Source organism: Henckelia pumila, chromosome 1 (genome assembly GCF_033568475.1).
Source record: "Henckelia pumila isolate YLH828 chromosome 1, ASM3356847v2, whole genome shotgun sequence".
NCBI classification, from domain to species: Eukaryota; Viridiplantae; Streptophyta; class Magnoliopsida; order Lamiales; family Gesneriaceae; genus Henckelia; species Henckelia pumila.
Genome location: NC_133120.1, coordinates 107,629,552 through 107,657,533, shown reverse-complemented (window position 1 = coordinate 107,657,533; position 27,982 = coordinate 107,629,552). Strand labels below are relative to the sequence as shown.

At 36.2% G+C, this 27,982-nt stretch overlaps 4 protein-coding genes across 5 annotated transcripts; 1 reads left to right on the top strand and 3 right to left on the bottom strand.

The window, feature by feature from the left end:
- Nucleotides 1–7,663: 7,663 nt before the first annotated feature.
- Nucleotides 7,664–10,110, bottom strand: LOC140874733 (hypothetical protein At1g04090-like). The gene is made up of 2 exons (XM_073278101.1): nt 9,725–10,110; nt 7,664–9,256 (listed from the first exon to the last, which is right to left on the bottom strand). Exons 1-2 carry the CDS (start codon nt 9,981–9,983, stop codon nt 7,722–7,724), a joined length of 1,794 nt encoding a protein of 597 aa, XP_073134202.1. The 5' UTR covers nt 9,984–10,110; the 3' UTR covers nt 7,664–7,721.
- Nucleotides 10,111–13,468: 3,358 nt separating this feature from the next.
- On the top strand, nt 13,469–17,046 carry LOC140885923 (replication protein A 70 kDa DNA-binding subunit A-like). Its single transcript, XM_073292561.1, has 2 exons — nt 13,469–13,905; nt 14,551–17,046. The coding sequence occupies exons 1-2, from the start codon at nt 13,619–13,621 to the stop codon at nt 16,841–16,843; spliced, it is 2,580 nt and encodes an 859-aa protein (XP_073148662.1). The 5' UTR covers nt 13,469–13,618; the 3' UTR covers nt 16,844–17,046.
- A 2,270-nt stretch (nt 17,047–19,316) lies between these two features.
- Nucleotides 19,317–21,899, bottom strand: LOC140875835 (uncharacterized). Of its 2 annotated transcripts, XM_073279638.1 has the most exons (7): nt 21,814–21,878; nt 21,642–21,707; nt 21,451–21,522; nt 21,126–21,221; nt 20,129–20,232; nt 19,922–20,058; nt 19,317–19,746 (listed from the first exon to the last, which is right to left on the bottom strand). In XM_073279638.1, the coding sequence occupies exons 3-7, from the start codon at nt 21,508–21,510 to the stop codon at nt 19,664–19,666; spliced, it is 480 nt and encodes a 159-aa protein (XP_073135739.1). In that variant the 5' UTR covers nt 21,511–21,522; nt 21,642–21,707; nt 21,814–21,878; the 3' UTR covers nt 19,317–19,663. The 2 variants fall into 2 exon arrangements, with proteins under 2 accessions (XP_073135739.1, XP_073135738.1); XM_073279637.1 differs by lacking the exon at nt 21,642–21,707 and having other exon boundaries at nt 19,319–19,746; nt 21,814–21,899.
- Nucleotides 21,900–22,223: 324 nt separating this feature from the next.
- Nucleotides 22,224–26,071, bottom strand: LOC140875468 (uncharacterized). The gene is made up of 4 exons (XM_073279154.1): nt 25,971–26,071; nt 24,398–24,567; nt 23,908–24,195; nt 22,224–23,031 (listed from the first exon to the last, which is right to left on the bottom strand). Exons 2-4 carry the CDS (start codon nt 24,539–24,541, stop codon nt 22,432–22,434), a joined length of 1,032 nt encoding a protein of 343 aa, XP_073135255.1. The 5' UTR covers nt 24,542–24,567; nt 25,971–26,071; the 3' UTR covers nt 22,224–22,431.
- Between the last annotated feature and the right edge of the window lie 1,911 nt (nt 26,072–27,982).

Sequence of the window (27,982 nt, the reverse complement as noted above, 5' to 3'; positions counted from 1 at the left end):
TACATAATCGCATCGATCCATCCTTCTTCTTGACAAACAAAACAGGTGCTCCCCACGGAGAAACACTCGGACGAATATATCCTTTATCAAGCAGATCCTATAACTGCTGTTTCAATTCCCTCATCTCTGACGGTGCCAGATGATAAGGTGCTCGGGATATAGGCGTAGTTCCTGGTACTAAATCAATACCAAATTCAACCTCTCGCACCGGAGGAAAACCAGGAATCTCATCAGGGAATACATCAGAAAACTCGCTGACAACTGGTAACTGATCAATACCCGTACTACTCGTGGACATATCAACTGCATGGATGAGGTAGCCCTCCCCACCTGACTCCAAGACATGACATGCCTTCAGAGCCGAAACAAGTGGCATCGGAGGTCGCGCACCCTCACCATAAAAATACCAGCTATCACCCTCATCCGGATGAAACTGTACCAGACGCTGATAACAATCTACAGTAGCGTGATACAAAGTCAGCATATCTATTCCCAAGGTACAGTCAAAATCTTCCATCGCTAATATCATCAAATTAGCTATTAACACATTACCCTCAAACTCCAGAAGGCAACCCATCACTAGACGCTTAGTTACTATCTCTTGCTCCAACGGAGTAGATACAACTAAATCCATATCTAATGATACATAAGGTAATCTATGTCTCTTAACAAAGCGACTAGAAATAAAGGAATGCGATGCTCCAGTATCAATTAATACAAGTGCAGGAATACCACATAACAGAAAGGTACCTGCCAACATGCGATCGCTTCCCTCAATAGCCTGTTCTTGAGACAGAGCAAACACCTGCCCTTGAGTCTGGGGACGATAACCAGAAGAACTCTGTGGTGCTGGCTGCTGACGTGGAACAATAGAAGCCTGAGATTCAACCTGTGATCCCGATCCACTAGCAGAACTCATGCGCTGAGGACAATCTCTCCGCAGATGTCCCTGCTGATCACAAATATAACAAGCACCAGTAGCTCTCCGACATGAAGCTGCAGGATGCTTCCCTCCACAATGGCTACAAAACTCCTCCTTCTTCTTCTTCTTCCAAAAACGGAACATACCTCGTGAACCACAAGATCCAGATGAAGTAATAGGAATAGAAGAAGACGTAGGTCCAGATTGCACAACAGATTGAGCTCGAGGCTCAAAAGATCCACTAGGCTATCCTGGCATCATCAACTGTGCCCGCCTGTTGCTAGTCTCCACAAGATGGCAACGGTTCACCAAAGTCTCAAAAGATACCGGGTCATCACAGATGACAACCTGAGAGTAGATATCTTGGTTCAAACCTTATAGAAAGATATCATACTTCGATGCATCACTCTCATTAATATGAGGACTGAAAGGTAGCAGATCAAGAAATCGTTGCTGATATTGATCAATAGTCATTGATCCTTGCCTCAGAGTAAGCAACTCCATAGATCGTGCATGGCGAACAGCCGGAGGAAAATACAATTTCTGGAATTCCCGACAGAAATCCCCCCAAGTCACATGTCTTCTCTCAGTACGTGCCTGAGCAGCTTTGGCATCCCACCAAAAACGTACTCGATCTTCTAGAACAAATTCTAGAAATTCCAATTTCTGATCCTCAGTACAATCGAAAGCACGAAAAGTACTCTCGAGTTTAGACATCCAACTCCTCGCCTGTTCAGGATTTTCGCCTCCCACCAAGGGTTTCGGTCCTACTTGCATGAACTTATTGATAGAGTAGCGACGTCTACCCTCATGATGACGATGATGATCATCATGATGATGATGGCGACGATAATGATGACCACCTCCCTGGCCAACACTATCGTGACTCTCGTCAGCCATATCCTGAAAAGAATTGCACATTAAAATCCCAAATGCGCAAGAATTACTCAAGACTAACCTAAATCCCAAGTACTAATCCCAAAATCTAAGCATGCTCTGATACCACAAATGTAGTGACCCTGCATGGAATCACCTACTAACTGGCAACTAATAGCATGCATTAATCTTAATACAGAAAAATACTTAACAGAGTAAAAATGTGCGGAAACAAAATCATAATTTACATATCAGCTTAGTAACATAATCCAGGCTTAAATCTATAGTGATACAACCAAATCAAAATCTTAAACAGTAAACATTATACAGCTATATCAGATCCTGCTGTATAATAAAATCTTCAAGGCTCCTGCTCCCTAGTCCTACCTTGAACTACCAGCTCCGTCCATCCTGCGACCTGCCCCATGGAATAGGGTGTCCAAGATAACAACTAGGACGTGAGCGCTAACGCCCAGTACATAGACATGAGTAAACATATGTATATAATGCATGCAACATGATGACTAGTACAGGGTCATCTGAAAATTCATGCTCAGAACCGGTGCCACATGAGTGCTGCCACCGCACGGATCAACCTCTGGGTGCAACCACACTCATCTAGTACACCAGAGTAGACAGACATAAATGCCCCCGCCGTCGCGGTACTCTCAGTGACAGACTATCGAGTATAGAGCTGAGCGGCTCTATAGTCAGTTATAACAAGGTATAGGCTCAACGTGTATATGCACATGACATATGAATATAGAAAGCGGTAAATCATATATCATTCCATATAATAATGCCAAATAAATGCAACATATAAACATGTATACTCGCTGGCAATCTCAGTCAATGTGTACATACCTCTAGGCTAGTTCAAGTATAATAGGATCCTAGGTTCCAAGCCTATATTCAAAAGTTCACCGTATCACTACATAAATTCTATAAGCCTTAACTAAGCTAATAAGTACTCCCAAAACTTAAATAGATTCCCGGACCATACCTTCGTCCTTAGTTAGCCCTTTGAAGTCGCTAGTCCCGGATGACTATAACCACACTTTGGTTATTCCAGAACCTCTATTATAACCGATAGAGCCCTCAAGTGTATATCTCACACTATATAACTGTAGAAAGAAACTCGGGAATTCGTATTTCAAAATGAAATCGAACGAGCCCTATTTATAGGCAAAATTCCCGGTCAGGATCGGAACTTCCGATTTCAGGATCGGAGCTTCCGATCCAGCTCATTGCGTGCATGCAGGACACGCCAGGATCGAAACTTCCGATCGGGCGATCGGAGCTTCCGATCTGCTCTATGTTCAACACTTTTCAAAACTCGCGGCTGAGTCATCGAACATTGCTGGCAGCTGAAGATCGGAACTTCCTGTAACGCCCCACTGTATCAAGACGGGTCTTTTCAGCGTGCTTATGTCCTCACTCACACGCACCCTGGAAAACTTCCCAGGGGGGTCACCCATCCTATAATTGCTCCAAGTCAAGCACGCTTAACTTTGGAGTTCTTATGTGATGAGCTTCCGAAAAGAAGATGCACCTTCTTGATATGAGTTGTACATATCAAATCTTTTGTACCTCTCATTCCGGTGTGAGATCAGTTCATTCATGTCACCCGTCGCCCATTCTTTGGTGGGGTTTCCATCTTTCAGGTATTAACCACCCATATTGCGGACCATGTACCGCCCTAGGACTTTTTGGCTCCGGGTGTCACATGCCCACCAGCTTCCGCTTGGTTCGTCCCCGAACCACACCGTACTGGGAGAGGCCAGGCTCTGATACCATTTTGTAACGCCCCACTGTATCAAGACGGGTCTTTTCAGCGTGCTTATGTCCTCACTCACACGCACCCTGGAAAACTTCCCAGGGGGATCACCCATCCTATAATTGCTCCAAGTCAAGCACGCTTAACTTTGGAGTTCTTATGTGATGAGCTTCCGAAAAGAAGATGCACCTTCTTGATATGAGTTGTACATATCAAATCTTTTGTACCTCTCATTCCGGTGTGAGATCAGTTCATTCATGTCACCCGTCGCCCATTCTTTGGTGGGGTTTCCATCTTTCAGGTATTAACCACCCATATTGCGGACCATGTACCGCCCTAGGACTTTTTGGCTCCGGGTGTCACACTTCCATTCCAGGATCGGAGCTTCCGATCTCTGTGCTTCCGATGAGCTTCCGAAGTGGCTAGGATCGGAACTTCCGATCTGGGTTCGGAGCTTCCGATCCGGCCCAAAGTCAAAAGCCCATATTCTCTTCCGAAGTCCAATAACACTCTGAAATTGATTAATTACCAACCCTTAATCATGTTTAACATATTATTATCTTAAAATGTGATATGAATTCTTAATGTATGGAAGGCAAACACGACTATATTAAAATCGTACCCTCAATCCAATAACAAAAGAAATCAAGAAATTTCCCGATCTTGAAAAAAGTAAAAAGTTTTGGATTAACCACCTCTAGCTTACAACGAAACTAGCAACAGTAATCACGAAGAAAACAATTGATCACAACGGGACCTTCAAAAAACCTGTTTCTGACAACCCACGAGAATAATCAATCGACAAACGCCACAAAGTTGAAAACTTTGATAAGTTTGATTTTTGGGTAAGCAAAAGCTTAATAAAATTCTAGAGAGAATTTTGTATTGAGTAATCAATAATCTGAAATCTTAATTGTTATTTTTTAATAATGAATGTATATGTTGTATTTATAATACAACTACAAAATAATAAAAGATATCGCAAAATAATTCAAAATATAGCTAAAGATATCAAAGATATCTCCTAAAAGTTTCCTAGTAGGAATAAAACTCTCAAAAATAGAAAATAATGCCAAAATATCAAAAAGTCTCGCACACACACAAAACGCCGAACTGTGTGAGAGAGAGTGCAGGCGCGGGCGCGTGTGGGTAGGCGCGGGCGCGCATAGGACTCTGTCCTGAAATCTTAAAAACAACGGATCAGGCGCGGGCGCGCGTGGGCAGGCGCGAGCGCGCATAAGGTCCTGTCCGCCATGCGCGGGTGCGCGTCAATGAGGCGCGGGCGCGCATACCTCTCGGGTCTTGTCACCTCTTTTTATGTTTTCTTTGATATTTTCTCTACTCTCTTGACTTTTTTTTGGACTTCAATAAGATTATAACATCCCTCCAAATGATCTTCAAGCATTCCAATGCCATTATCAACGATTGAAGCGCATCTTTGAATTTCTTAGCTCGTCCTCTCGTAATCGGTCCTCTTGGCATCTCCAACGGATCCTTAATCACTTGATCAACAGGCGAGCTATCCATGATCGCATCAAAATGGAATCTGGGTTACTACAAAAATACTCAATTTGCAACATTTTCTTCTTAAAGGGCATAATCGATAATAATTAGCTTTACAAAGGTCCTTTTTACATTTTCGAAACATTCAACTATCTTATAAATACATCGCATTCTCTCCATTTGGAATGAAAGCAACTTCTAATTCCAAAGCTCTCCCATTTGAATTATGTTCTTGATGTGATCGATGACTTTAACGTTTAAAGGTTTCTGTCGAATAATCTCTGAAGTTTCGTTCGTGAAGCAAGTGACAGTCCCGATGAGATCGAATATTTTATTTCGAATCTTTTAAATGATCTGCTGGAGCAAGAGATCATTTGAGTTTTTGAATTTTCTGATTTGATGAATCACCCGAATCCCGCTGATTCATGTAGTCGTTTGTTGTTCGCATCACTGTCATGTACTCATGTATAAATTTTTTTTATTGAAATACCATTCGGTACAAAATAAAATGCATGAACATAATTGATTACAAATCCTTTTTTAAAAAAAAAAGATTGAATAAAATTATACAAAGCTCGAGAGTTTATTCGTATTCTCGTTTTTCAAGTTCTCGTTTTATTAACCGTTTCACATCGACTGAATTAAGAGTTATATATATAAACTTGTATATTCTTCCCCTATGTTACACTCAAAATTCACGATCTTTTACCTTGCATGGCAAGAACGAATATATCAATGATCACCAAGAAACGTAATAATATAAAAGATAATCTTACCCTCAAGGGGGTGTCCAAGTTGGTAGAGTATGTGAACTCTTGGCCAGATGTCAGGAGTTCGATTTCCCTGCCAACACTTTCTTGGACTAGTCTTTCGCACGGTTCAGTGTGATTTACCTGACTAGCGTAGTTTGCAGGCTATTCGTTAGTCTGGGAGTTTACCCAGAGTGCACCGAAAGGTAGTGGCTGCAGTTAGGGGTGGTTTTTCGGTATACCGTACTAAAAATATTGGTATGAAAAAAATTCGTACCAATATTGATAGAGAAATTCCAAAATTTTGGTATGGAAAAAATTAGGGGTGCAAACGAACCGAATCGAGCCGAATAATGATAAAATTTTAAGGCCCGAATTCGGCTCGATAAGAGTATATTCGAGTTCGAGCTCGATTCGAAGTTCGATAATTTTAAATATTTTGGCTCGAGCTCGGCTCGAAATGAAGTTCGAGTTTGGTTCAAAATATTCGAACCTATTCGTGAACTATTCGGATATTATGGTTCGAAAAGTTCGAAAAAGTTCAAAATGTATATATATTTATTATATAATTATATTATATTAATTAAATATTAAGGTTCGCAAACTATTCGCGAACTATCGAACAAAGTAATTTCGGCTCGAGCTCGGCTCGAAAAAAAGTTCGAACATGTTCGAATTCGGCTCGAGTTCGATAAGCTCGAATACGAATCAAATATTTATCGAGCGGGCTCGTAAAGCTCACGAACATGTTTGGTTCGTTTGCACCCCTAGAAAAAATTCATATTGATACCGTATAGATACCGAAAAAAAAATCGATATACCCAAAAAATGTTTGTATATCGAAAAAATTTCGGTACGGTATGCCAAAAATTCGTTATTTTTCTCCGATATGCCAGCCCTAGTCGCGGTTCCCATGTCACAAAAGAGAAAAATATATAAAAAATAATCTATTTAGGCTATGTTTACTTAGTGAGATTAATTATATATAAATAAATAATACTAAGAGTATTAAATTAGTTTTATAGGATGTTGAATAATTATGCATAAACAATCACATGCTTATTTTGATGGATCAATTTTGTGATTGGTATTATGATTAAGTGACGAGTTATAATTTTGTCCTTTGTTTATAATATATAATCTTATTTTTAGTTTTTATTTGTAAAATTGAGATTGTGATTTTTATTGAAGAATGTAAATTATTATTAATCCACATGTAAATTATTTTAATTGACTAAAATTATTGAGTATAAAAATTATTTATTTATTAAAACAAAAATTAATAAATTGAGTTAATTTTTTTTTCATGAATAAGGATAAAATCTAATGAAATGTATTAATCATATATTAAATTATTAGAATTTTTATTCATGTTTTATAATTTTTAAATGGATATTTCGTATATTAAAATCAAATGAAATGTATTAATATATCTTACAGTATTTGAAATTTATATTCATGTTATATAAATTTTTTAAATGGGGTTTTCATATATTATTTTTTTAGGAAGTAAATTAAAGATATTAGTGTAATTTTTTTCAATTGAAAACATAATTAGTTAAGAATGATTATTTATCACACCATTTATTTGTGATAAATATCAAGGTTTAAAGTTTAAATTAGGTAAATATGGATTTTGCCTTCAGGGGATGTTTAAGTTGGTGTAGCAGATGAACTTTTAGCCAGATATAAGAAATTAGATTTATTGCCAACACTTTTTTGAACTAACATGTCGCATTGGATTTGTCTAAAAAAATAGCGGATGTGGGTTCTTATGTCACAAAAAAGAACATATATAAAAGATAATCTCTTTAATGTAAGATGGATACATAAATCAGCCAAATTTTCCAAACTAAAACATCCTTAAAAAAAATATCTGAACTAAATATTTTATCTAAGTTTCATCTCCACTCCAAACATTCTTCATCTTGGGGCCAAGGGGTCCCTGTTCCCCATAAACTTCATTGGGCAGCAAATGGAGCTTTTTTCCCGGCAGCAGCCTCTGCACCTTTCTCAGTTCTTTACCAAAATCATAACTTATATTAGGACCCCATTCTCTGGCGTAGTTCAGCCACGGCGGCTCAACCACCTCCTCCGCCGACACCACCGAGTAGGTGGACCCAGTGTCCATCACCATTCCACTTTTCGCAGCTTCATTCCTCAACCCGATGTTACCAGACCCCTGCAAAAATAGTCCTGCAGAGGAATAGCTTGCGTGACCGTTTAACGAGGAGTAGCCCACGAATTTGTTCCCACTTTGGAATTCCAGCGCGGAGGAATCAACCCATCTACCCCCGCTGTGTTCGGAGAAGTAAACTTGGTGTAGCGCCCCGTCGAAGTTGCTGATTCTAAGCGTCAGATGCTCCCAGTCTCCCACGTGTTCGCCGATTTTCCCGAGTGAAATTTTCTGGAACAATCCTATCTTTGCTGTTGCAGGGCCGTTAAAGGGGTAGAATAGCCACACTTGAATGTCGGTAAATGTTGCCCCAAGCGCTGGTTTGATGTGTATGTAAGCTTCTGCGGTTTGCAAATCTCCTTTCTTCACTCTTTCTCTTGCCTGTTCATCAGTTGGCAGGTCTAACCAGTATGCTCCATCATTTGAGCCCCCTTGCGGAAGATTGGAGCCATCGGGCTCGATTGGGACAGGTTTGGACTCTTGTCCCTTTGTGTACAGCAATGCACCATTGCTGAAATACCAGTTTACCGAAGAGGGCAGGTAAACCTCCTTGGGATGGAAGTAAATGTACGGTGCATATGTCTTGAATAGTGCTTCAACTTGGCTTAGATTAGGCATGGAAGATAAGTTGGGATTGTTGTTCTTCAAGCCAGATAAAGGTGGGGTGGAACTAGAAGTGTCATTAGCAATGTCTTCTTGGATAGAGAATGTGCCTACACCAAGTGCTTCTGCTGCCATCCCTGTGTTATTTGGCCTTAAATCGTATACATTCAATCCACTATGTGCCCAAAACAAGTTATCGGATTTGGATTCGAATTCATCTGTGAAATCAGATCTAACACATTGAATCTTGTCTAGAGAAGGCTTATCGGGAGACAATGTGATGACATATCCTACGGCTTTGTAGCCGTCAGATGGTGTTGGGAGCCAGAAATAGGCAGTGTCTTCTGGTCCATTTGGCTGGCTAGTGTTCATCCAAACTTGGGTGTAGTCAATTGGACTCTTCAAGATCTGGCCTGATTGATCACTTGCATCAGATTTTCCCACCAAAACCCAACCAAAAAGAGGTTGATTATTTGGTTGGGCATAGATGCCAAGCATCGAGAAACCATCTGGTATTGGAGATGGTTCGAAAAACGTCACACCAAGATCGTTTGGTCCCCCTGTATATGTTGCCCAGATTTTCTTGAAAGATGATATCTGAAGCAATTGAAGGCCTCCTATGTCAATTACTCCTCTTCCAAAGCCACCACCTGTCATTCAGGCAGGAACAAAAACCAAACATAAGGCCGACTTAGCCGTCGAAAGTAATACAATGCTAGCAGGCCATAAGCCCAAAGGCTAGCTGAAATTCAAACCCAAAATACCAGTCTAAGTGGTGTAACTTCTCAGGTTGATATGTTACCCCGCAACAAAATGTGGACCCAATTTGAAATCGTGACATCGCTTATTCTTGAAGCTATGGATAACTTTCACCTACCAATTTGTTCACTTTAAAGCTGGTAATTCTTTACCTTATCACTCTTTTGCTCATCCAATTTCAACAAAACCACTTAGGTTAGGTCATAAACCCAAAGACAAGAATTCAAAACCAAAAAACTTTTAATTTATACAGGGAAAAGATTCCCAAGTTCATATGTCATTTCACTGTTGTTAACAAAACCAACGTGGGATGTTTTACTTTTACCCGATTACCGAAATGGTGTTGAGAAATCACGAACCTGAAGGCCAAGAGGGCAATGGAGAAGGAAGCTTGAAAACGGTGTCGATAGGCAAAGAATTACTTGATTCCATGTTTGATGAAGATACATTGCTACTCACACAATTCCCCGTCGCCAATAATCTCAGCACAACCACAAAGAAAACACTGAAATTGCTGGAGCAGATGCATGTGCGTACAAGGATAAGAAACAGACGGCCCAAAGCCATGTTCCAGGTATCAAGATTCAATCTTTTCATCTTCAAAATCTTTACATACATAGATACATACGCACACTGATCTCTCCCAGACAACAAAGCTGTTGTCTTAGCTAAAATTTATGGTGAAAATCATCCGTATTTGTATTTGGTACTTTGCAATTTGCATGCCGTGATTTCTCTCTTATATTGCATTGGGGTGGCAGAATGATTGTTTTTTCCATCTTTATTTAATAGATAGATAAAAACAAAGGGAAAAGTAAAAGTTAACGGTTACCTAATTTTAAGTCAAAAGAATTAATGGAAACCAATACATTTCATGTAACAAAGTGGGGACTCCATTTATTCTTACAGATTCGAAACCGACTAGACGAAACAGGTGGAATTGGTTTTGACAATATAACCATAACCGGCCAATCCACTTAGCGGCTCAATAAATTATAAAGAAAAATGAAATAAATGTTTTTGGTGTTATTGATAATTTACTCCATAATCTTTTGTAATAAAAAAGTTGACTACCCGCTAAATTCTAAATCATATTTTTAGGCCCGTTCATTTTTAACAAGTATTCAAAGTTCTGCCTTAACGTCACCATTTTTTTTTAATATACCATATTGATTCTATTAACAATACATTTATATATAGACGTAAATGAACCAAACCATTTGTGAGTTATTCCGAACTCATCTCTATAGAAGCTCATTTGAGCTCGTTTAATTAACGAGGCTTGTTAAAGTAAACAAATCAAGTTCAAGTTTTACAATATTCGATTGGTTAGCTCGTGAATAAGTTCATTAATATATGCATGAGCCAATTCTTATATTTAATAAATAAATAAATTTGATGTTTGATTTATAGATTTTTTTACTTTAATTATGACATATATAGAAAAATATATTAAATTCATTTATTAGAATAAGATTATAAATTTAATGAAGAATATTATATTTTTTCTGTGAGTATATAAGTTAGTGTTTAATGAATTAAATGAAACTCTAAATCTATAATTTATGTTTTTTAAACTCATTTAGAATCGAAAAAAATTCGAATAAACTCGTGAATGATGTATATATTTTTTATTCAAAGATCAAACTCAACTCAACTATAAATGAATCAAACTGAAACATTCAATAATTCAACACTTGCATCCACGTATGTTAATATTGCTAAAAGTGAGTTGGTGGTAATTGGTATGCCACCCCACTTAGAGAGGTATAATTCAATCTCGTGCAACAGCGTAAAACCGGCAGCTGAAAAATTATATATTTAATCAGTTGGCGGGTCGAAAACTTGAGAAGTGCGGGAAAAACTCATAATCATTTTTGTTTTGATTTTAAGATGTAGTTAATGTTTGCAACTTATAGATTATGGAGTTTTTTTAAACAAATTTGTGAAAAAAAAATCAATATTATTTATTTTTAGAAGTTGCAAACATAACATTACCTTAATTAAAGTAATTATTTGTCTAAACACTTAATTGATCGGGCTTAATCATTGATTATTTGAATCGAGCAACATGTTTGTTTGTTTATATATTCTCAATGCAAAGAAAGAATGACCTTTTGTCGTGAACGAAGTCGGGAGGAATTTTATTAACGTCATATTTTTTTGGACGTGAAATTTGGTAATATATTTCGCTTTTTTTTTTTTTTTGAAGCGCTATATTTCGTTTATATATTTCGTTTATTTGGATCGCATGATTGTGTACATCAGTTTATATATGTATAGCAATAAAAAGTGACCCGTTAATTATTATTAATTCCCGTAAATACGTGCTTCTAAAAGTAAACCCAACCTCGATTCTCTAAAAAGACTTGAACCATGTGAGATCGAGCTTGTAGCCCAATTGTTTTTACATGTTCGTCAATTGACCAAAACTCGAGTTCGAATCTTCTTGTAATAAAAAAAAAAATGGTTTGAACCAACACGTGCTACTATTTGGTTTTTTAAATTCCTAATTAATATAAACATGAAAAAACGTTTCGATTTCCTAAAAAAATACAATTGATCCTAAAAAAATACAATTTAATTGCACCACAACTTAATGCATAGATTTTAAAATAAAAAAACGGTAAAACCCCATTTGTATCATTAATTATTAATCAATTGACTAATTTGTAACGTGCATTTTGTTTGACGATAATTTACAATTTTTAATTTTTTTTTTTTTTTTTTTGGTCGTGGAGAGTCTAAAGCTTCCACGAGAAGTTGGACCACCAAGTAATGGGGAGAGGTTAGGCCCAAAAACTCTAAAATATCCTCTACATCCGGTCCATGCATATCTAAAAGATTATGATTGCTCGAATAGTGAGAAAGTGTGTGTGATTGGTGCGCCATATATAATATAAGTGGAATTGAAGTGTCAAATAAAAAAATTATTAGGTGATTCCACACTTTAAAAATGGATAAATGATTATGTTCAAAAAAAAAAAGGAAAAAGAAAAAGGGATAAATGGATTCGTGTCGTTATGATCTTTAGGTATAGAATCTTGTTATCTAGCTAAGTTTATGGACAACTGGCCACTATCCAAACTGAATATTATTTACTTGTTCCGGAAATATTTCAAAGTTCACGAGCCATTACATTCAATCATGTAAGCCATATCCATGGAAAATTTCAAATTTGAATTCATTATTTATCCTTTTACCCTAAAAAAAAAAAGTCATCTTGTAATATAATCTCACAGACATGTATTCGTGAAACAGATCGACCTGATATAATTATACATGAAGTAAAAAAATAATACTTTTGACAAAAAGTAAGATGTATGTTTTACAAAATTGACTCATGAAACAAACTTATAAGAGTTTTCGATGCTTAAAATAACACGATAATAATATGAAATAAAATACTGAGTTGTGAGCAAGCACATAAGTCTGAAAGAAAATAAAAAAATATAATCATTATTTTCATAACTTCGATTTAAATTACTAAAAAAAGTCACGTGTTGTGAAGCGGATATTCTAATTGGATTATCATGAGAAATTATTACTTTTATGACCAAAAAAAATATTTTTTATTGTAAATATAAGTATAATTGACCCGCCTCATACGTAATATCTACTAATATTATAGTTGTAAATAACATTTTTTTATATAAATTTATGCAGTTAAAAACACTTGCAATATTGAATTATCATCGTTAAATTCTGCATATAATGGTTTTTTATATTGTTTTTGTATGCTTCCCCTTAATGAAACTTTAATTCCAATTTCACATATGAAAAAATAATTTATTTCGCCTACAAATTATTTTTCCTATCTTTTAAAAAATGTTTGAATTATTAATTATTAGAAAAATTAAGTAGTGTTTTAGAGAGCTTTTAAGCACTTTTCAACTTATTTTTAACAAAATTTTGATTATTTATTTTTTTTTAACAAAATTTTAAAATTTTATTGAAAAAAATATGAAAAATGGTTCGCAAAAGTTCTCACAAACATTGCCGTAGTCTCGTAGTTTCCGTGAACAAGCACAAAACTTATATGGCTAATATTAATTGGTTCGATCTATGAGACCCAGAGTAGACAAGAAAAGCCCAAGAGACACTCCACTCCGACTTTATATTTTCATTTTTTTCGCGCTCTCTTCATCTTCCCTCCTCCACCTAGGGTTTTCAAAACTGTTCATTTCCCATTCATCCCCTGAAATCCACACAGTAGATTTGTTCTTCAGATCACAAACGCTAATTTCAGCAATATGCCGCCGATTAATTTGACGGAAGGCGCGATTGCGCTGCTATCGAGTGGCGAAGCGCAGGGGACGGACGTAAAACCCGTGCTTCAAGTCGCCGACATACGCTTGGTGAACACGCAGAACCAGAACAATAACAATGAAAGGTATAGGATCCTGTTGTCCGACGGAGAGTTCGCTCAGCAAGGCATGCTCGCGACTCAACGAAACGAATTGGTACGGTCCGAAAAGCTGCAGAAAGGTTCCATTGTTCAGCTGACGCAGTTCGTTTGTAATCTTATTCAGAATCGCATGTCAGTATTCGAAATCCCCCATACGCTTATTTTTTATTTCAGGGTTTTTTTATATTTTTGTATCAGTTTCTATTGTGCCACTAATTTTCTTTTGGGGTGAGGTGGTGGTTGTTGGACATCTATGTAGAGAAAGAAGCCATATTCGTCTCAAAATTTAGTCTTTTCTAAGGAGTTGACTACTTTACTGGTGCAATACTAAATTTGGCTCATGATGGTTTGCATCCTAATTCCTAGTATTTTACTGATTGTTTATACGATTTACCTTTTTCATTTTTAAAATGTCACAAGCTGTTGGTTTCTTATGGTTGATTCATTTCAAGGTTTTAACTAAAGGTATTAACTTTTCTGCATTTGAACCTAGTAAGTGGCAAATTTTGCTCTCAGGCTGCACTCTTTAACATGTTAGTTGATGAGTCCTGGAATGTTGGATCAGGAACTTTGGTCTATATATATACGCAACAAGAAATCTTACTTTTATTGGAATTGAGGTATCAATATTGCACTTGACACTGACTTGAGCAAGTGATACTGATCTAAAATTTAATGTATGGGCATCATTTCTGAACATTGTCTCTGATGTACGTCTTGTGAATTATTTGCTATGTTTCAGTTTGTGTAATATAAGTTTCCCCTAAACTGGTGCAGGATTATAATCATTATTGATCTGGACGTGATTCTAGAAAAATGCGACCCTATTGGTGAACCAAAGCAATATCCAAACAAGACTGACGGAAATGCGCCTTCAATTGCTAGACCGACAGCACAGGTTCAGCCTACAAATCAGCCAGTTGCTGGAAGTGGTGCACAATTTTATGCTTCCGGTTCAGCTCCAAGGCCAAATTTGGGCAGTGATATTCATACGCCACCTGTGATGGAAGGCCGGAATGCAGGCTCACACTCTTACAATTCTTCCATCGGCAATCCGGACTCTAGCCGATATGGTTCAACAAATGCACCTCCACAGTATGCGAAATCAGAATCTGGTTCTGGGATTTCTCGGGCTCCTATCAATTATGTCAGGCCGCCTCAGTCACTTCATCATCAACCACCTCCAACATTCTCCAACAGGGGGCCTGTAGCTAAAAATGAAGCTCCTCCAAGAATTATTCCTATTGCTGCTCTGAATCCCTATCAAGGAAGATGGACTATTAAGGCTAGAGTGACATCCAAAGGGGAACTCAAGCACTACAGCAATACTCGAGGTGATGGTAAAGTATTTGCATTTGATCTTCTTGATTCTGATGGGGGAGAAATAAAAGTGACATGCTTCAATGCCGTGGCAGATCAGTTTTACAATCAAATTGAGCCTGGTAGAGTTTATATGATTTCTAAAGGTTCGCTAAAACCTGCTCAGAAATCTTTTAATCACCTACGTAATGATCATGAGATTTATCTGGAGAGTACTTCAATTGTGCAGCCCTGCTTTGAGGATGATAAAACCATCCCACAGCAGCAATTTCATTTTCGCCCCGTATGTGACATTGAAGGCCTAGATAACAACAGTGTAGTGGATGTGATCGCTGTTGTTTCTTCTATCAGTCCATCAACCTCAATAATGAGGAAAAATGGTCAAGAAACTCAGAAAAGAACTCTCCAACTCAAGGACATGTCAGGCAGAAGTGTTGAATTAACTTTGTGGGGAAATTTTTGCAATGCTGAAGGTCAAACACTACAGAACATGTGCGACTCGGGGGTATTTCCTGTTTTGGCAGTGAAATCTGGTAGAGTGAATGATTTTAATGGAAAATCTGTGGGAACCATTTCCACTAGCCAGCTGTTTATAGAGCCAGATTTTCTTGAAGCTCATAAACTCAGAACATGGTTCGACAATGAAGGAAAAAATACCACAGCTTTATCTATATCCAGGGAAACAAATTTTGTCCGGGCTGATGCGCGGAAAACTGTATCTCAGATTAAAGACGAAAAATTAGGGACTTCTGAGAAGCCTGATTGGATTACTGTCTCTGCCACTCTCACGTTCATGAAAGTGGACAACTTCTGCTATACTGCATGCCCCATCATGATCGGGGATCGTCAGTGCAGCAAAAAAGTTACAAATAACGGGGATGGGAAATGGAGATGCGACAGATGTGATCAGTTAGTTGATGAATGTGATTATAGATATATTCTCCAGATGCAAATCCAGGATCACACTGGGTTGACATGGGTGACTGCATTTCAGGAAACAGGAGAGGAGATATTGGGTGTATCAGCAAAAGACCTGTATTATTTGAAATACGAAGAACAAGATGATGATAAATTTTCTGAACTGGTACGGAATGTTCTGTTTACCAAATTCATGTTCAAATTAAAAGTCAAGGAAGAGACGTTCAGTGACGAACAGCGTGTCAAGTCAACAGTCGTCAAAGCAGATAAGGTGAATTTCCAAACAGAGACCAAATATCTTCTAGACTTGATTGCTAAGTTCAAAGAAGAGGACTCGGGTTCTTTACCTCTTAAAAGTGAAAAACCCATTTCAGCATCCGGGATGAATCACGGTGGATTTGGTAGTGGAACCAGAGAATCGGCAGCGTCTGCTATGAACTACGGTGGAAGTAACATCAATGTGGCCAGAGACACACCGAATCAGATGGGTATGTACGTTAATCAGTATAGTGGTTCACGACTTCCCCCTACTAGCTCTGCTGGTATGCACATGAGTTGTAATAGCTGTGGTGCTAGCGGTCATAGCTCTGCAAATTGTCCTAGTGTTATGGGTGGTCCAGGGCAACAGTCTTATGGAGGCGGCTTTGGCAATACGTTGACCCCAGGGCCGAGTTCAGGAGGTGCATCTGGTGAGTGCTTTAAATGCCATCAATTTGGACACTGGGCTAAGGATTGTCCCAATTCGAACAATGTTCCTCCAGCTTACGGGAGCAGTAATGCAACTCCTGGTAGATATGGTACAGCATCAAGGCAATATGTTGGCGGGTTTTGAGTTTTGGATGTATATAAATTAGGTTATGTGAAGTGAAGAAGCATGAGAGTCTTGCTTTGTCTTGCTGCTGGTTATGTGTTTATCCTTTGTTAAGAAGTAATAAGTGGAGCATAGATCGATCTGTATCAGATGGTGTAGCTTACTAGCTTTGTTATGAAACATAACTGCCTTTTTGTTTTAAATTATATCTATCAATTTGGGTATCTATGCAGAATCTCTTTTACGATTTAGATTTAGATCATGGGATACTTGAATCTTTGTTTTAAGAGTTGGTCTTTTTTGATATAGTCTTTTGGATTTATGTTTGTGAGACGAGTTGATTCGATTCATATCTACAATGAAAAGTAATATTTTTGGTATAACAAACAATATTTTTTCATAAGTTGGGTTAAATAGGAGATTTGTTTCACGAAATTGATCTGTGAGAATCTTTCACAAAAGTTTTTGTGTTGCTTTGAAGGCGTCTTCAGTCACGGCTTGATTCGGGTTTAGATAAAAATCTGAATCAAATCATACATAATTGGTTTTATAAAATTTTAACCCAACCGAATGATGAATTATTTATAAGCAAGTCCGACCATGAATTTTGCTTTGATTTGGTTTGAATGATTATTTTTTAGTTTTATCTTCATAATGAATTGGTGCATGAGATTTTGTAATTTGGAAAAAAAGTATCAATTGACACTTTGATGAAAGTTATGTGCAAAATTTATTTTATTGTGAACTACAATGATTTATAAGTAAATTGTTGTAAACAAAATACTCGTGTAAGCTAACAAATTTCATAATTTCATAACTTATTAAAATTATAAAAGCTCTTGTGAGACGGTTTCATATGTCATTTTCGTGATATGAATCTCTTAATTGGGTTATTCATAAAAAAATATTATTTTTTATTGTAATTTGAAAACATGGATGAGGTTGACTCATCTCACGGATAAAAGTCTGTGATACCGTTTATTAAAAAACCTAAACTTTCATGGTTTTGGTTATTTTATTTGATCTAAAGTCTACAATAAATACATTGTTCATTTATAATAGAACACAAACTAAAAATCAAATAAAATATTTTTATTTATGTAATAAAAAAATCATATTATATTAGCAAAACCTAATTGCATATTTTTTTATATTAATATACCAAGTTTGGTTTTAATATTAATATAACAAGTTTAGATTGAATGTCGACGCTGCCTATAATAAAGATTCCAATAGCTACGCAATTGGAGGGATGTTGAGGAACCATGAGGGGCAACCAATTATAGTCCTTGGTCGGAAGATTGACAAGCCTCCTTCTGTTATGTGCTCCGACCTTCAAGAAATTGAGAGAGGGCTAAAGTTAGCCCATACACGTAACTTACAGATTCATCATGTCACATCGAATTTTTTTTTCGTTGTGCAATCAGTCACTAAACAATAAGAGAACTTCATCTATGAATGATCTATTGCTACAGATATCAGACGTCTTCTGGATTCTCAGAGAAAAATTCTTGTTAGCCATGTGCGGCGCTCAGCGAATAGGGTGGCCACTCTATCGCTGCTTTTGCTATTTCCTCCTCTCTCAAGTTTGTGTGGATTGGAGAAATTTTTTTTTTATTGAAACATCTTGTAGCTGAAAATCTATTTGTTTTTTAATAAATTACAAGAAGTTGACCTTTAACCCAAAAAAAAAAATCGATTTGGTTTTATTTTTACAGAAAACTTGACTGAACCAACTTTTTCGAGTGAATTATAAAAACCAATCCAACCTATGATTCACTGAAAACTGATCCAAACCATATAGTTTGATTTTACTTTAGAGTTTGATTCCATTTGATTCACCTCCCAATTGTCTTTTCTCTTTCTTAGTTTTCCCTCAAAGACTTCAAAATAGTAAATGATTTTTTTTCTTTGTATATCTATTATTTACTTAAATAATATTTGAAATGGAAAAAAAACGTATATCTATGATATAATTGAAAAAAATTCATGAGTAGACCTCTTATGAAACAGATGAATCCTATTTATATTTACAATAAAAAGTACTATAATTGAAATGTACTATTGAGATATCCAGCTAAGTTTACATGATTATATATTGTATTTTATGTATTATTCACGTTTTACTGATTTATTCATATGTTGCATGTACATTTATCATGATGATTTCGTTATCTATGAATGAGTTGTTTCTGTATAGGTATCCTATATCTATCCTACATGTGGACCGAATTCTTTCTGTTAAATAATCTCTTTCTAGTTGCTTTGGAACAATTAGAAAATTCTCTGAATGAAATATGTGATGAGTTGCCTAAATAAAAGATCTCTCTCACAAAATTATTATGTAAAACTATCTCGCAAAATTTTTTGTGAAAATCTTTAAGCATAGCCACTTCTGAACAAATTACTATAAATTTCATCCCTAATTGAATCTTTTTAATTCAATATCTTAATCTTTCCAGAGTATAGAAATTTGAATTATTGTGGGTACCTAAATACACCAAATTGAAATTGAAGAAGTGTATCATTGTTATACAAACATTCTATTTGTTTTGTTAACCAGTGCGATCATTATTTTCGAGGGGTCATGGAAATGGTTAATGTACATGTAGTATCTTTCCTTTTTTGAGTCAAACAGCACCAAAGTTATCGTGCTTCATGTGTATGAAGATCGATCCACACCGTGAAAGAGAGCAGGGTTGCCAGTGTTTAAAGAATTATGACCAAAATGTAAATTGATGAAGCCAGACTTGGAACAGTTTAAATGTAAACAACATCAATCCCGGAATTCCTAACCATCAGCTTCCATTTTGCAACAAGGTTGGAAGAGCAAACAAATGCTCAAAGATCTGGCACTCCCACGCCACTTTTAGCATCATATGTCTTTTCCAGGGCCAGATCCATCGGGGTGTCCTTGGGACCAACTGCACGCAAAAAGGAATCAACCATACTGTAACATAGTTCAATGAAAAGTTACCCTCTTCGGATGCAACCATAAAACAGAGCACTCTGATCTTAAATGACAGACAACTTATAGTACAAGTTTTATTATAAAATGTTGCTGTAGGTTTCATGAAGGATCATAAGTCTGAAAGATACCAATTGTTGGCCTGGGTGTGCTCCTTATCTTTAAGATCTCTGGACGAGGAATTATGGATTCTGATGCTCCAATACCTCTTGAAACCCTTACTTTACTACCGTCTTCCAAGTATTTGATTCCCACCTTACACGGCTTCCTGCAAAAGCAAATGTGAACCAGGATTTCATTTGGAAGCAAAACAATAAGATGAGGAATCATCTCCTCACCTGGTGACTGGATCAATAACCTGAACATTCGAGACATGAAGAGGGGCTTCTACCGAGAAAATCCCACCTTCATGACCTTGTCCTTGCTTAATGTGCTTCTTGACCTGCAGTGAGACAATAAGTAGAAATGAGACAGGTAAACAAAATCGAATATAAAAGGTAAGAGTTAGCCAGCATCAAGGAAGACAAAACCCAGCAAAATTGGAATCACGTTCATATTTTAACTTCCTACTTTTTTATTTTCTAGAACTATTTTGTAAATTACCTAATAGCAGTAGAGACTCAAGTGCATTAGAAATATTCTACTTATTCCCTAATTGTGTTGGAACGACTCCTAGCATAACCTTAATTGTGTTAGAATTGTTCTTACTATTCTATTTAACCTATAAGTTATTTGATGAATCAATCTTAATAAGATTTTTATATGCATCACGAATTTTCCTTGCAATCTGTGTTCTCAGCTGTTTAATTCCGCTTGGTATTTCTAAAAACTCGTGTAAAAATCAAACTGCAAAGAAAAATAGTGATGATAATGAAAATATTGTTAAGAACAATAGATTGTCTGAATCATATGTACAAACTTAAATATAATACTAATAATGCTTTCATGCAATTAGGTACTACTAGAAACGTAACAATGGAATACTAATAATAATCTAACACAATTAGGTAATACTAGAAATAGTTCTAAAGCAATTAGGTCATGCTAGAAATAATTAGACTCAATTATGTTTTTAGTTCTAGTTCTATTAAGCATTGCACACCAGACATCCAGCTAGAAGAGTAGATAGAAAGGAAACATGACAAACACAGTTTGACATACAAACGTATCGATTGGAACTTATTTGCATTGCTATCTCCCCCAGTGTCACAAACCGGATAAACAGTAACAACAACTAAAGCTTCTCAAGCTTTGCTCTACTCATTAAAAAGTTAGAAGAAAAAATTAAGACTTCAAACACAATTTTGTTTCAACAAATTAAACCAAAATGCTTACCAAATTCTTGCCCTCGACAATAACGCGATTTTGAGAGCGAATTACACGCTTAACCAGACCTGTCTCGCCTTTATCTTTACCCCTAGTTATCATAACCTGAAAAGAAGGAACAATAAGGCACTCATGACAAATATGCTTCCACCGGCATGCAATTACTACGTCAAATGAAAATCTACAAACTCCATACTGAATGTTTCTGAAGTCACATAAACTTCACACGAAGAACATATTCCACAACAGTACTAAAATTTCTGGTCCACCACTAATGAACAAGATTTTGAGAAATAACAACAATAAGCAATACAAACAGTCTTAATCTCCTCACATTGTCGCCTCTAAGAATCTTCCAGTGATGAATGAGTTTTTGTGCAGCTTTCCAACCCATTTCCACCTAAACCTATACAAGGTTCCCAGTCAGGACAATCCAATAAGCGAAGTAAAACGCCGAATGAGCGTTTAAGAGCTACATACATCAAACTACAAAGAAACCGAATAAAACAATCTCCATTCTCGCACCTAAGGAACGTCGCAAGATGATTTACAAAAAGGGGAAAAACCCATTATAATCAGAAATGAGAGATCCTGCGATTCACGAACAGACGAACAACGAAAGACTCGATTGCAAGTTGCGACAACGTAAAAATCAGAGCTCAATTCGAATTTGTACAATCTAAAGAGAGAAAAATACCTCGATGATCGAAGGAGTCGGATTGTGGAGCTGGGGGGCTTTAGACTTCAGTAGCTCCAAAATTAAGGAATTTGAGGGGGTTTAGGGAACATGGCGAAGAGGTGGGGAAAATGCTTCTAATGGGCCATTTGTTTATTGGGCTCGTATTAGCCGAGCCCATAATAAGTGTTCATGAAATATTCAATTAGAGATGTTCGTCGTCCATAACTATTCTTTTCCTTCATTATTAAAAGTTCAGTTGAAATGAAAATAATAATAATAAAAAAACAGCAGTACCAAATGTAGATTTTCTAAAATACCATTTTTTCCCCTATATTGCATAATCTTATCTTATTTTTCCAAGTATAAAATTATGTTATAAAAATATTTTAACTGAACTCGCTTAAACCCCTCCAAATCCTCTTCATAAGTTGCACAAGACATGCCAGCAAGAAAAAGTTACAAAAACTAATTTACACGTTGTGATATAATTTCTGATATCAATTTAAAGTCCAATATCAGAAGTGTAATGACACATTAATGGATTCACATTTCAGCCAACCATAAATAACTCCCATTCAATATTCTACCTATATGCATAAATTCAATAATATTTTCATTCTCAATACACGGGTTTTCTCAGAAACACACCCCAGCAGGTGAAGATGATGCCTTCGACATCTTTTCTGAGAGTGGATCCCAAATGATTCCCTGTTTGATGCAGTGACCAATACCCATAGGAGCCGCTGCCACGAGATTTGACTTGTCGGCCTTGGCTTTCAGTCGAAGGCGCTCGGCTTGAGAGCCGATGATCTGCCCCAGTATCGAACCAGCGATGGTCAAGGCCATCGCTGTTTTAGGCATCAATACAGATTTCCGGAGCATGGCTATGAATGGGATTGCAGCATGCACAGCAGTGAACCAAGATAGTGAGAATTTTTTTGTATGCTCTCTCCAAACCCCCAGCGGGATATTAGCTGCGATGCCTAGCATGCCTATCACGAGTACCTTTGCAGGTAATGGCTGTGGGCGCATGGTTTTGACAAGGGCAGTCTTGGAGAGGGCAGCCCTAGCTGCGACTACTGCAGGGGGACATTTGAACTTCATTCCAGGTGGTGGCTGAAGGGCTGTTGCCACGAGGGGAAGGACGTCACTCACTGCTCTATACGACTTGGCAATTGGACAATTTCCATCTTTCAACCACTCGTTTCCGAGTGCCTTGTGCTTTAAAGAATCACCCTAAATTGCACATGCAAGATCCGTTTATTAGTAACCTGAACCGGTGAGTATTTATCCAAATTGAGCATTTGAAGAAACAACCAGAATCTAAAAAATGTTAGTTGTGTTCTAAGACCATACATATTTATGCACAAAAAACAAACACAAGGACTCATCAACATCAAATAAAAGGTGTGGACATCATCAAAGAAAGAAGGTGTGAAGAACATCACGCAAAGTTGGTATACAAGGGACAACTACAGTTTTGATCATGTTATTTATACTTTTTTAACTTTTGGTATTGTTAACGGTGAAGTTTGTATTTTCAAACCTGTACCTTGCATGTTTTTTTAATTTTTGGTACTATTACGATGAATTTTCATTTTTAGTCTTGTAACTTGTATATTATTTTCATTTTTGGTCAATTAACTTGAAGTTATTTTCATTTTTAATCTTTTTTTTTTGCCATATAAAGACCGAAAATGAAAGAAAATACAAGTTAAAAGATACAAAATGAAAATAATATACAAGTTACAGGATTACAAATGAAAATTCACCGTAACATGACCAAAAATGAAAAAAACATGCAAGTTTCAGGATTGAAATACAAATTCACCATTAACAGGACCAAAAGTGAAAAAATGCAGATAACAGGACTAAAAATGTTGTTATCCCGGTATTTAATAACTTTTTTTGAAGATAGAAGAAATAAAAGTACACATTGACCATCCAACTATAGGCTGCTTTGAGTTTAGAAAGTCAGGATGTGAATACATCATAGCTTTCATTATGACCGTGTTTACCAGCACCAATGAGATCATAAACTAAACTCTTTAAAGAAATTTAATCAGTTCCTCCTTAAAGAAGCTATAACAGAATGAATCCCAAAGACGATACCTTAGGTGAAAGCTCTTCCTTTCCTGATGACTCGGGCGTCTTATTCTGAATCTTCCCAAAAAAGGAATGGAAACCGAAGGGCCCTCCTGGTCCAAATGCTGACAAACTGATGGAGGCAGCCTTTGAGGCCAAAGGATTGAATTGCCTTACAGCGTCCGTGTCAAGATTGTCGGCACGAAGTTCTGCATTTCCTGAGAGAGGAACAACCCCATCTTTCCCATGAAAAAGTTTGAAGGCCAAATCAAAGTTGGGGCCATCTTCAAATATTGGGCCTCTAGCTCCCCTTAACTGAAAAATGAAAATATAGACAATAAAAGAAGATGGCTATCATTAAGCTGTACTTATAATAGAGTAAAGAAAAGAAAGGTAGTGCGAAGTACAATAACAGAACAGAAACGAGTAAGAACCCCAGATAAATTGTGTTTAAGTTGAAACGTTAAAAGGATATACAACTAAGAGTTGTTTAAATAATCAAACGTGAAGAACTTACAGGAGCAGGAAAATTCAGAGCAAACGAAAAGTTGGTTGGCTTATCAATGTTCCTCAAGAATGGACATTTCTGAATGTCCTGTTTGCTCAAGGAACAATCAGATGTATCCTCATTCAGCTGCTTGCACAAAAAATCCATTGACATTCTTCTTCAGAGCTATTTATCCACAGCTGAAAATTTTATGTTAATTTAGCATTCTAAAATGAAAATAATAGAACAGAAATGTGAACACGTTGTACACATTTGAAATTCAATATCATGCTCACGTGACTTGAAAAGAATGTCACTTTGTCTCTTTTGCTCATCAAAGAGTGGCAACAATAAATAATACGTTCAAAAAGATAAAGCGACGTACTGAAATATCTAGATCCTAAAGAGGGACAAAACACGGAAAAGCATTCAGTCTGTTATCGAAAAAATGAAATTGGTCAACTGTCATCTCCGAACTATAACTCAACGAAAATCCAGAAGCTTGGATATATATATATAAAGAAAATTGACCCCCCTACGTCATTATTCGACAAGTCTAAAGAAATGGTAAGATGCATGGTTAGATGGTAAGCTCAAGAGAAGAACTCAGGCCTTGAAAAACAAGCCTCTAAGTGGAAGTGGCCCTCTGACTTATTAAGAACTTCACATTTTATAGAGGAGATAACATGGGACAGTAACACTACCCATCCTTTGAAAAACTGAAGTCTGTGGCAGCTACTTTGACGGTTTTCACTCATCTAGTAATATTCAGTACACACGTCTTATTCTAGCCTACAATGTATGTGCGATCGACATTCTTGATACTGACCCAATCAAAGCTTTTTCTCAGGTTACGACTTCCACTGCAATAACTCCCAACAAGTGAACAAATGTTAGGCAATAAAGCCCAAGTGGAGAGCTCAAATACAAACGACTAAGGTTTAATGTGTAACCAAATTGGGGAAGGTAATCTGCATAGATGTAGACATTTTACTTTGCAACAATAGCTATGATTATTTTATCTTTCGAGTAAGAAGTAAATTTCCAAAGGAATCTTTCAGAAACTAGTACCTTCCCCCTTTCATTACTAAAATTTGAGATGGAACATAAATAACTGAAATAATGGGAAATGATCCAGCCTCGCCAAACTTGACTTTAATATAGCGCTATACAGCTGTCTCAAGTCCTATGATGTGTTTATATATATTCTTAACAAATCTAATAACTCATTCGGTGTACACAACAAAATGTGGCCAACCTTGCAATGACCACCCAGAGCATTGCACGCGGCTCAAATTTAACACATTTTCCATTATTTCCAATGGAAACATTAGGACAAACTCCAACTGAAAGTAAAGTAGCGATCAACTGCAATCATACACGCATTGATATAGCTTGACTAACAAAAGTTAACGATGAATAAAAAGCAACTAAATGCAGACATGCACCAAATGGACAACATAGTAAGATCAATTATTGGACGGAATTCCCCATGAACATCTAAATTCAACCACTTGAATCAAAATCCAGCAGAAAATGCAACATCAAAAATTTAAGAGAACCGAAATCACGCAAGGAAAATGCGAAGAAAGAGTTATTCTACCGGAAGATCAGAGGGCCGAGGGCGGGCAGCAGCGGAGCTCCGGCGAAGAGGGAAACGTGTGGAGAGCACAGAGACCACAGAGACCACAGAGGAGGAGAAAGTTTGTGGTGGGATTTTTGTACACAGGAGTCAGGACTGAGGATACCTGTTCAGCCGGTCAAAAGGAGTCGATACCTGATGTAGCCGGTCAAGTGGGAGGGTGGTTTTTTATTTTATTTATTTATTTTTATGTTTTTTTGAACTAACGAGGGGGTGGTTCAACCGAACCTTCACCTTTTAGCAAGATTCTAAAAAGCGTGAAGCACGTCAAAGCGTGGAGGTCAAGTTTCAACCTTTTTAAACTTAAGCGATTTTAGAACGAGTTTAAGCGTGAAAAAGCGTTTTTAATTTTTATTATAATTTTAATTATTTTAAGACAAACATTAAATAAAATGTTAGATTAACCATAAATATATGATTTAATAGATAATTCAACTTCCAAACTATAAATATACATATTTATAAAAATGTTTTCATTTTAAAAAATAAATAAAATCTTTCGTTCTAAAAAACGGTCGTTTAATCGAGCTTAAACGTATTAAAACTTAAACGTAATTAATCGTTGCTTAAGCGAACTTTTTAGAAAATTGTTTTTTAGAATGGGTTTGGTGGGATTTGGGAATTGGGCCATCCGGTGCATGCTTATATCATCCATGTGGCATTTTCTTAGCCAAATTATCGTTTGGGCTCATTAATTATTTTATTAAAATTAAAAGACCACAAAATAACAGGTTTAAAAAGTTACAAAAACAATATTTACATACGTATTCCGTTTTTGTTCCTTGAAAAAAATATTGTTTATTGTCTTGAAAAAATACAGTCGATGTTATACAATGGATGTTATGTTATGAAAAATATTAATTAGGCAACATTTTTTTGGTTCATAAGAGTTAAGACCATATGGTTTATATTTACTTCAGATATATCTATTACTATCTATTAAGTTTAAGCACCACATAAAAAATAAATGTTTTGGTTTGATTTTTCTTAATCCAAAAATGTCCCTCCACTCACCCATATTCTTTCTATCATTTCCAATTTTACAAATTTTTTTAATTTTATCCTCTTTTTCAATTTACTTCATTTCCTTTCGAATTATGTATAGAGAATTGATCTCATGCCTATACATAAATATTCATGTATCACGTCGCACACACATCGGATGTGCCTCAATTACTAGTATCAATTATTCGAGTCTAACACAAATAATTTGTATCGTGGGCCTGATCAAGTATATTGTTTGTGATATAATTGATACTAACGCTTCCGTGTACGCGTGCTTATAAAATTCGTGTTTCTTTTAAGAAAAAATAAAGAAAATGTAATTTGTAAGATTCAAAATACAAAAAATATAGCGTTTTCATAAATAAATTTTTACTAAAAAACAATAAATGCATTATTAATTTTAAATGTGTGTGACGTTTTCGTAAATAAAAAGACATAAAATGTTACAAAGTTAATGTCATTTTCGTAAATTAAAAAATCTAATGACTAAGAAAAAAATAAGGTCATATTAAATGACTAGTTTGTCTAATAATTTTGATTTTGTTGTGAATTAAATTAGAATATATATATATATATAATCGTAATTTTATCTCGAACTTCATCAATCAAGTGAAAGTTAATTAAATGACATCTACTATAATAATATAGTAAGATATCAAAAAAAAAATTATGGGACGGTGTCAACGATCAATTTAATGAGGTGGGTCTCTTATTCGAATTATTTGTAAAAAAAATATTTCTTTTGAGTGTAAATATAATCTGAGTTGATCCATCTCACAAGAATAAATACAAAGTTATATTTTTTCCTTTTTTTTCGAAAATTTCTGACAATTCTCATCAAAAGTATTTTGGTAATTGTTAATGATACAAAAATAATTGACGATGGCATATCCAAAGCTTTAATCGATATGCGATGTAATTGGGTCTAGTCGAATTTTTGAATGTTTGAGTTTGATTCGTTTATGATT

Coding starts and splice junctions, on each gene's coding strand:
- LOC140875835 (XM_073279637.1), bottom strand. CDS start 21,510: ATGGGTTGGAAAGCTGCACAAAAACTCATTCATCACTGGAAGATTCTT. Junction 21,222..21,450: donor AGATTCTTAGAGGCGACAAT/GTGAGGAGATTA, acceptor CCTTCTTTTCAG/GTTATGATAACTAGGGGTAA. Junction 20,059..20,128: donor GTTATTGATCCAGTCACCAG/GTGAGGAGATGA, acceptor TTGCTTTTGCAG/GAAGCCGTGTAAGGTGGGAA.
- LOC140875468 (XM_073279154.1), bottom strand. CDS start 24,541: ATGTCAATGGATTTTTTGTGCAAGCAGCTGAATGAGGATACATCTGAT. Junction 24,196..24,397: donor CTCTGAATTTTCCTGCTCCT/GTAAGTTCTTCA, acceptor TTCATTTTTCAG/TTAAGGGGAGCTAGAGGCCC. Junction 23,032..23,907: donor AGGAAGAGCTTTCACCTAAG/GTATCGTCTTTG, acceptor TGTGCAATTTAG/GGTGATTCTTTAAAGCACAA.
- LOC140874733 (XM_073278101.1), bottom strand. CDS start 9,983: ATGTATGTAAAGATTTTGAAGATGAAAAGATTGAATCTTGATACCTGG. Junction 9,257..9,724: donor ATTGCCCTCTTGGCCTTCAG/GTTCGTGATTTC, acceptor CCTGAATGACAG/GTGGTGGCTTTGGAAGAGGA.
- LOC140885923 (XM_073292561.1), top strand. CDS start 13,619: ATGCCGCCGATTAATTTGACGGAAGGCGCGATTGCGCTGCTATCGAGT. Junction 13,906..14,550: donor AATCTTATTCAGAATCGCAT/GTCAGTATTCGA, acceptor AAACTGGTGCAG/GATTATAATCATTATTGATC.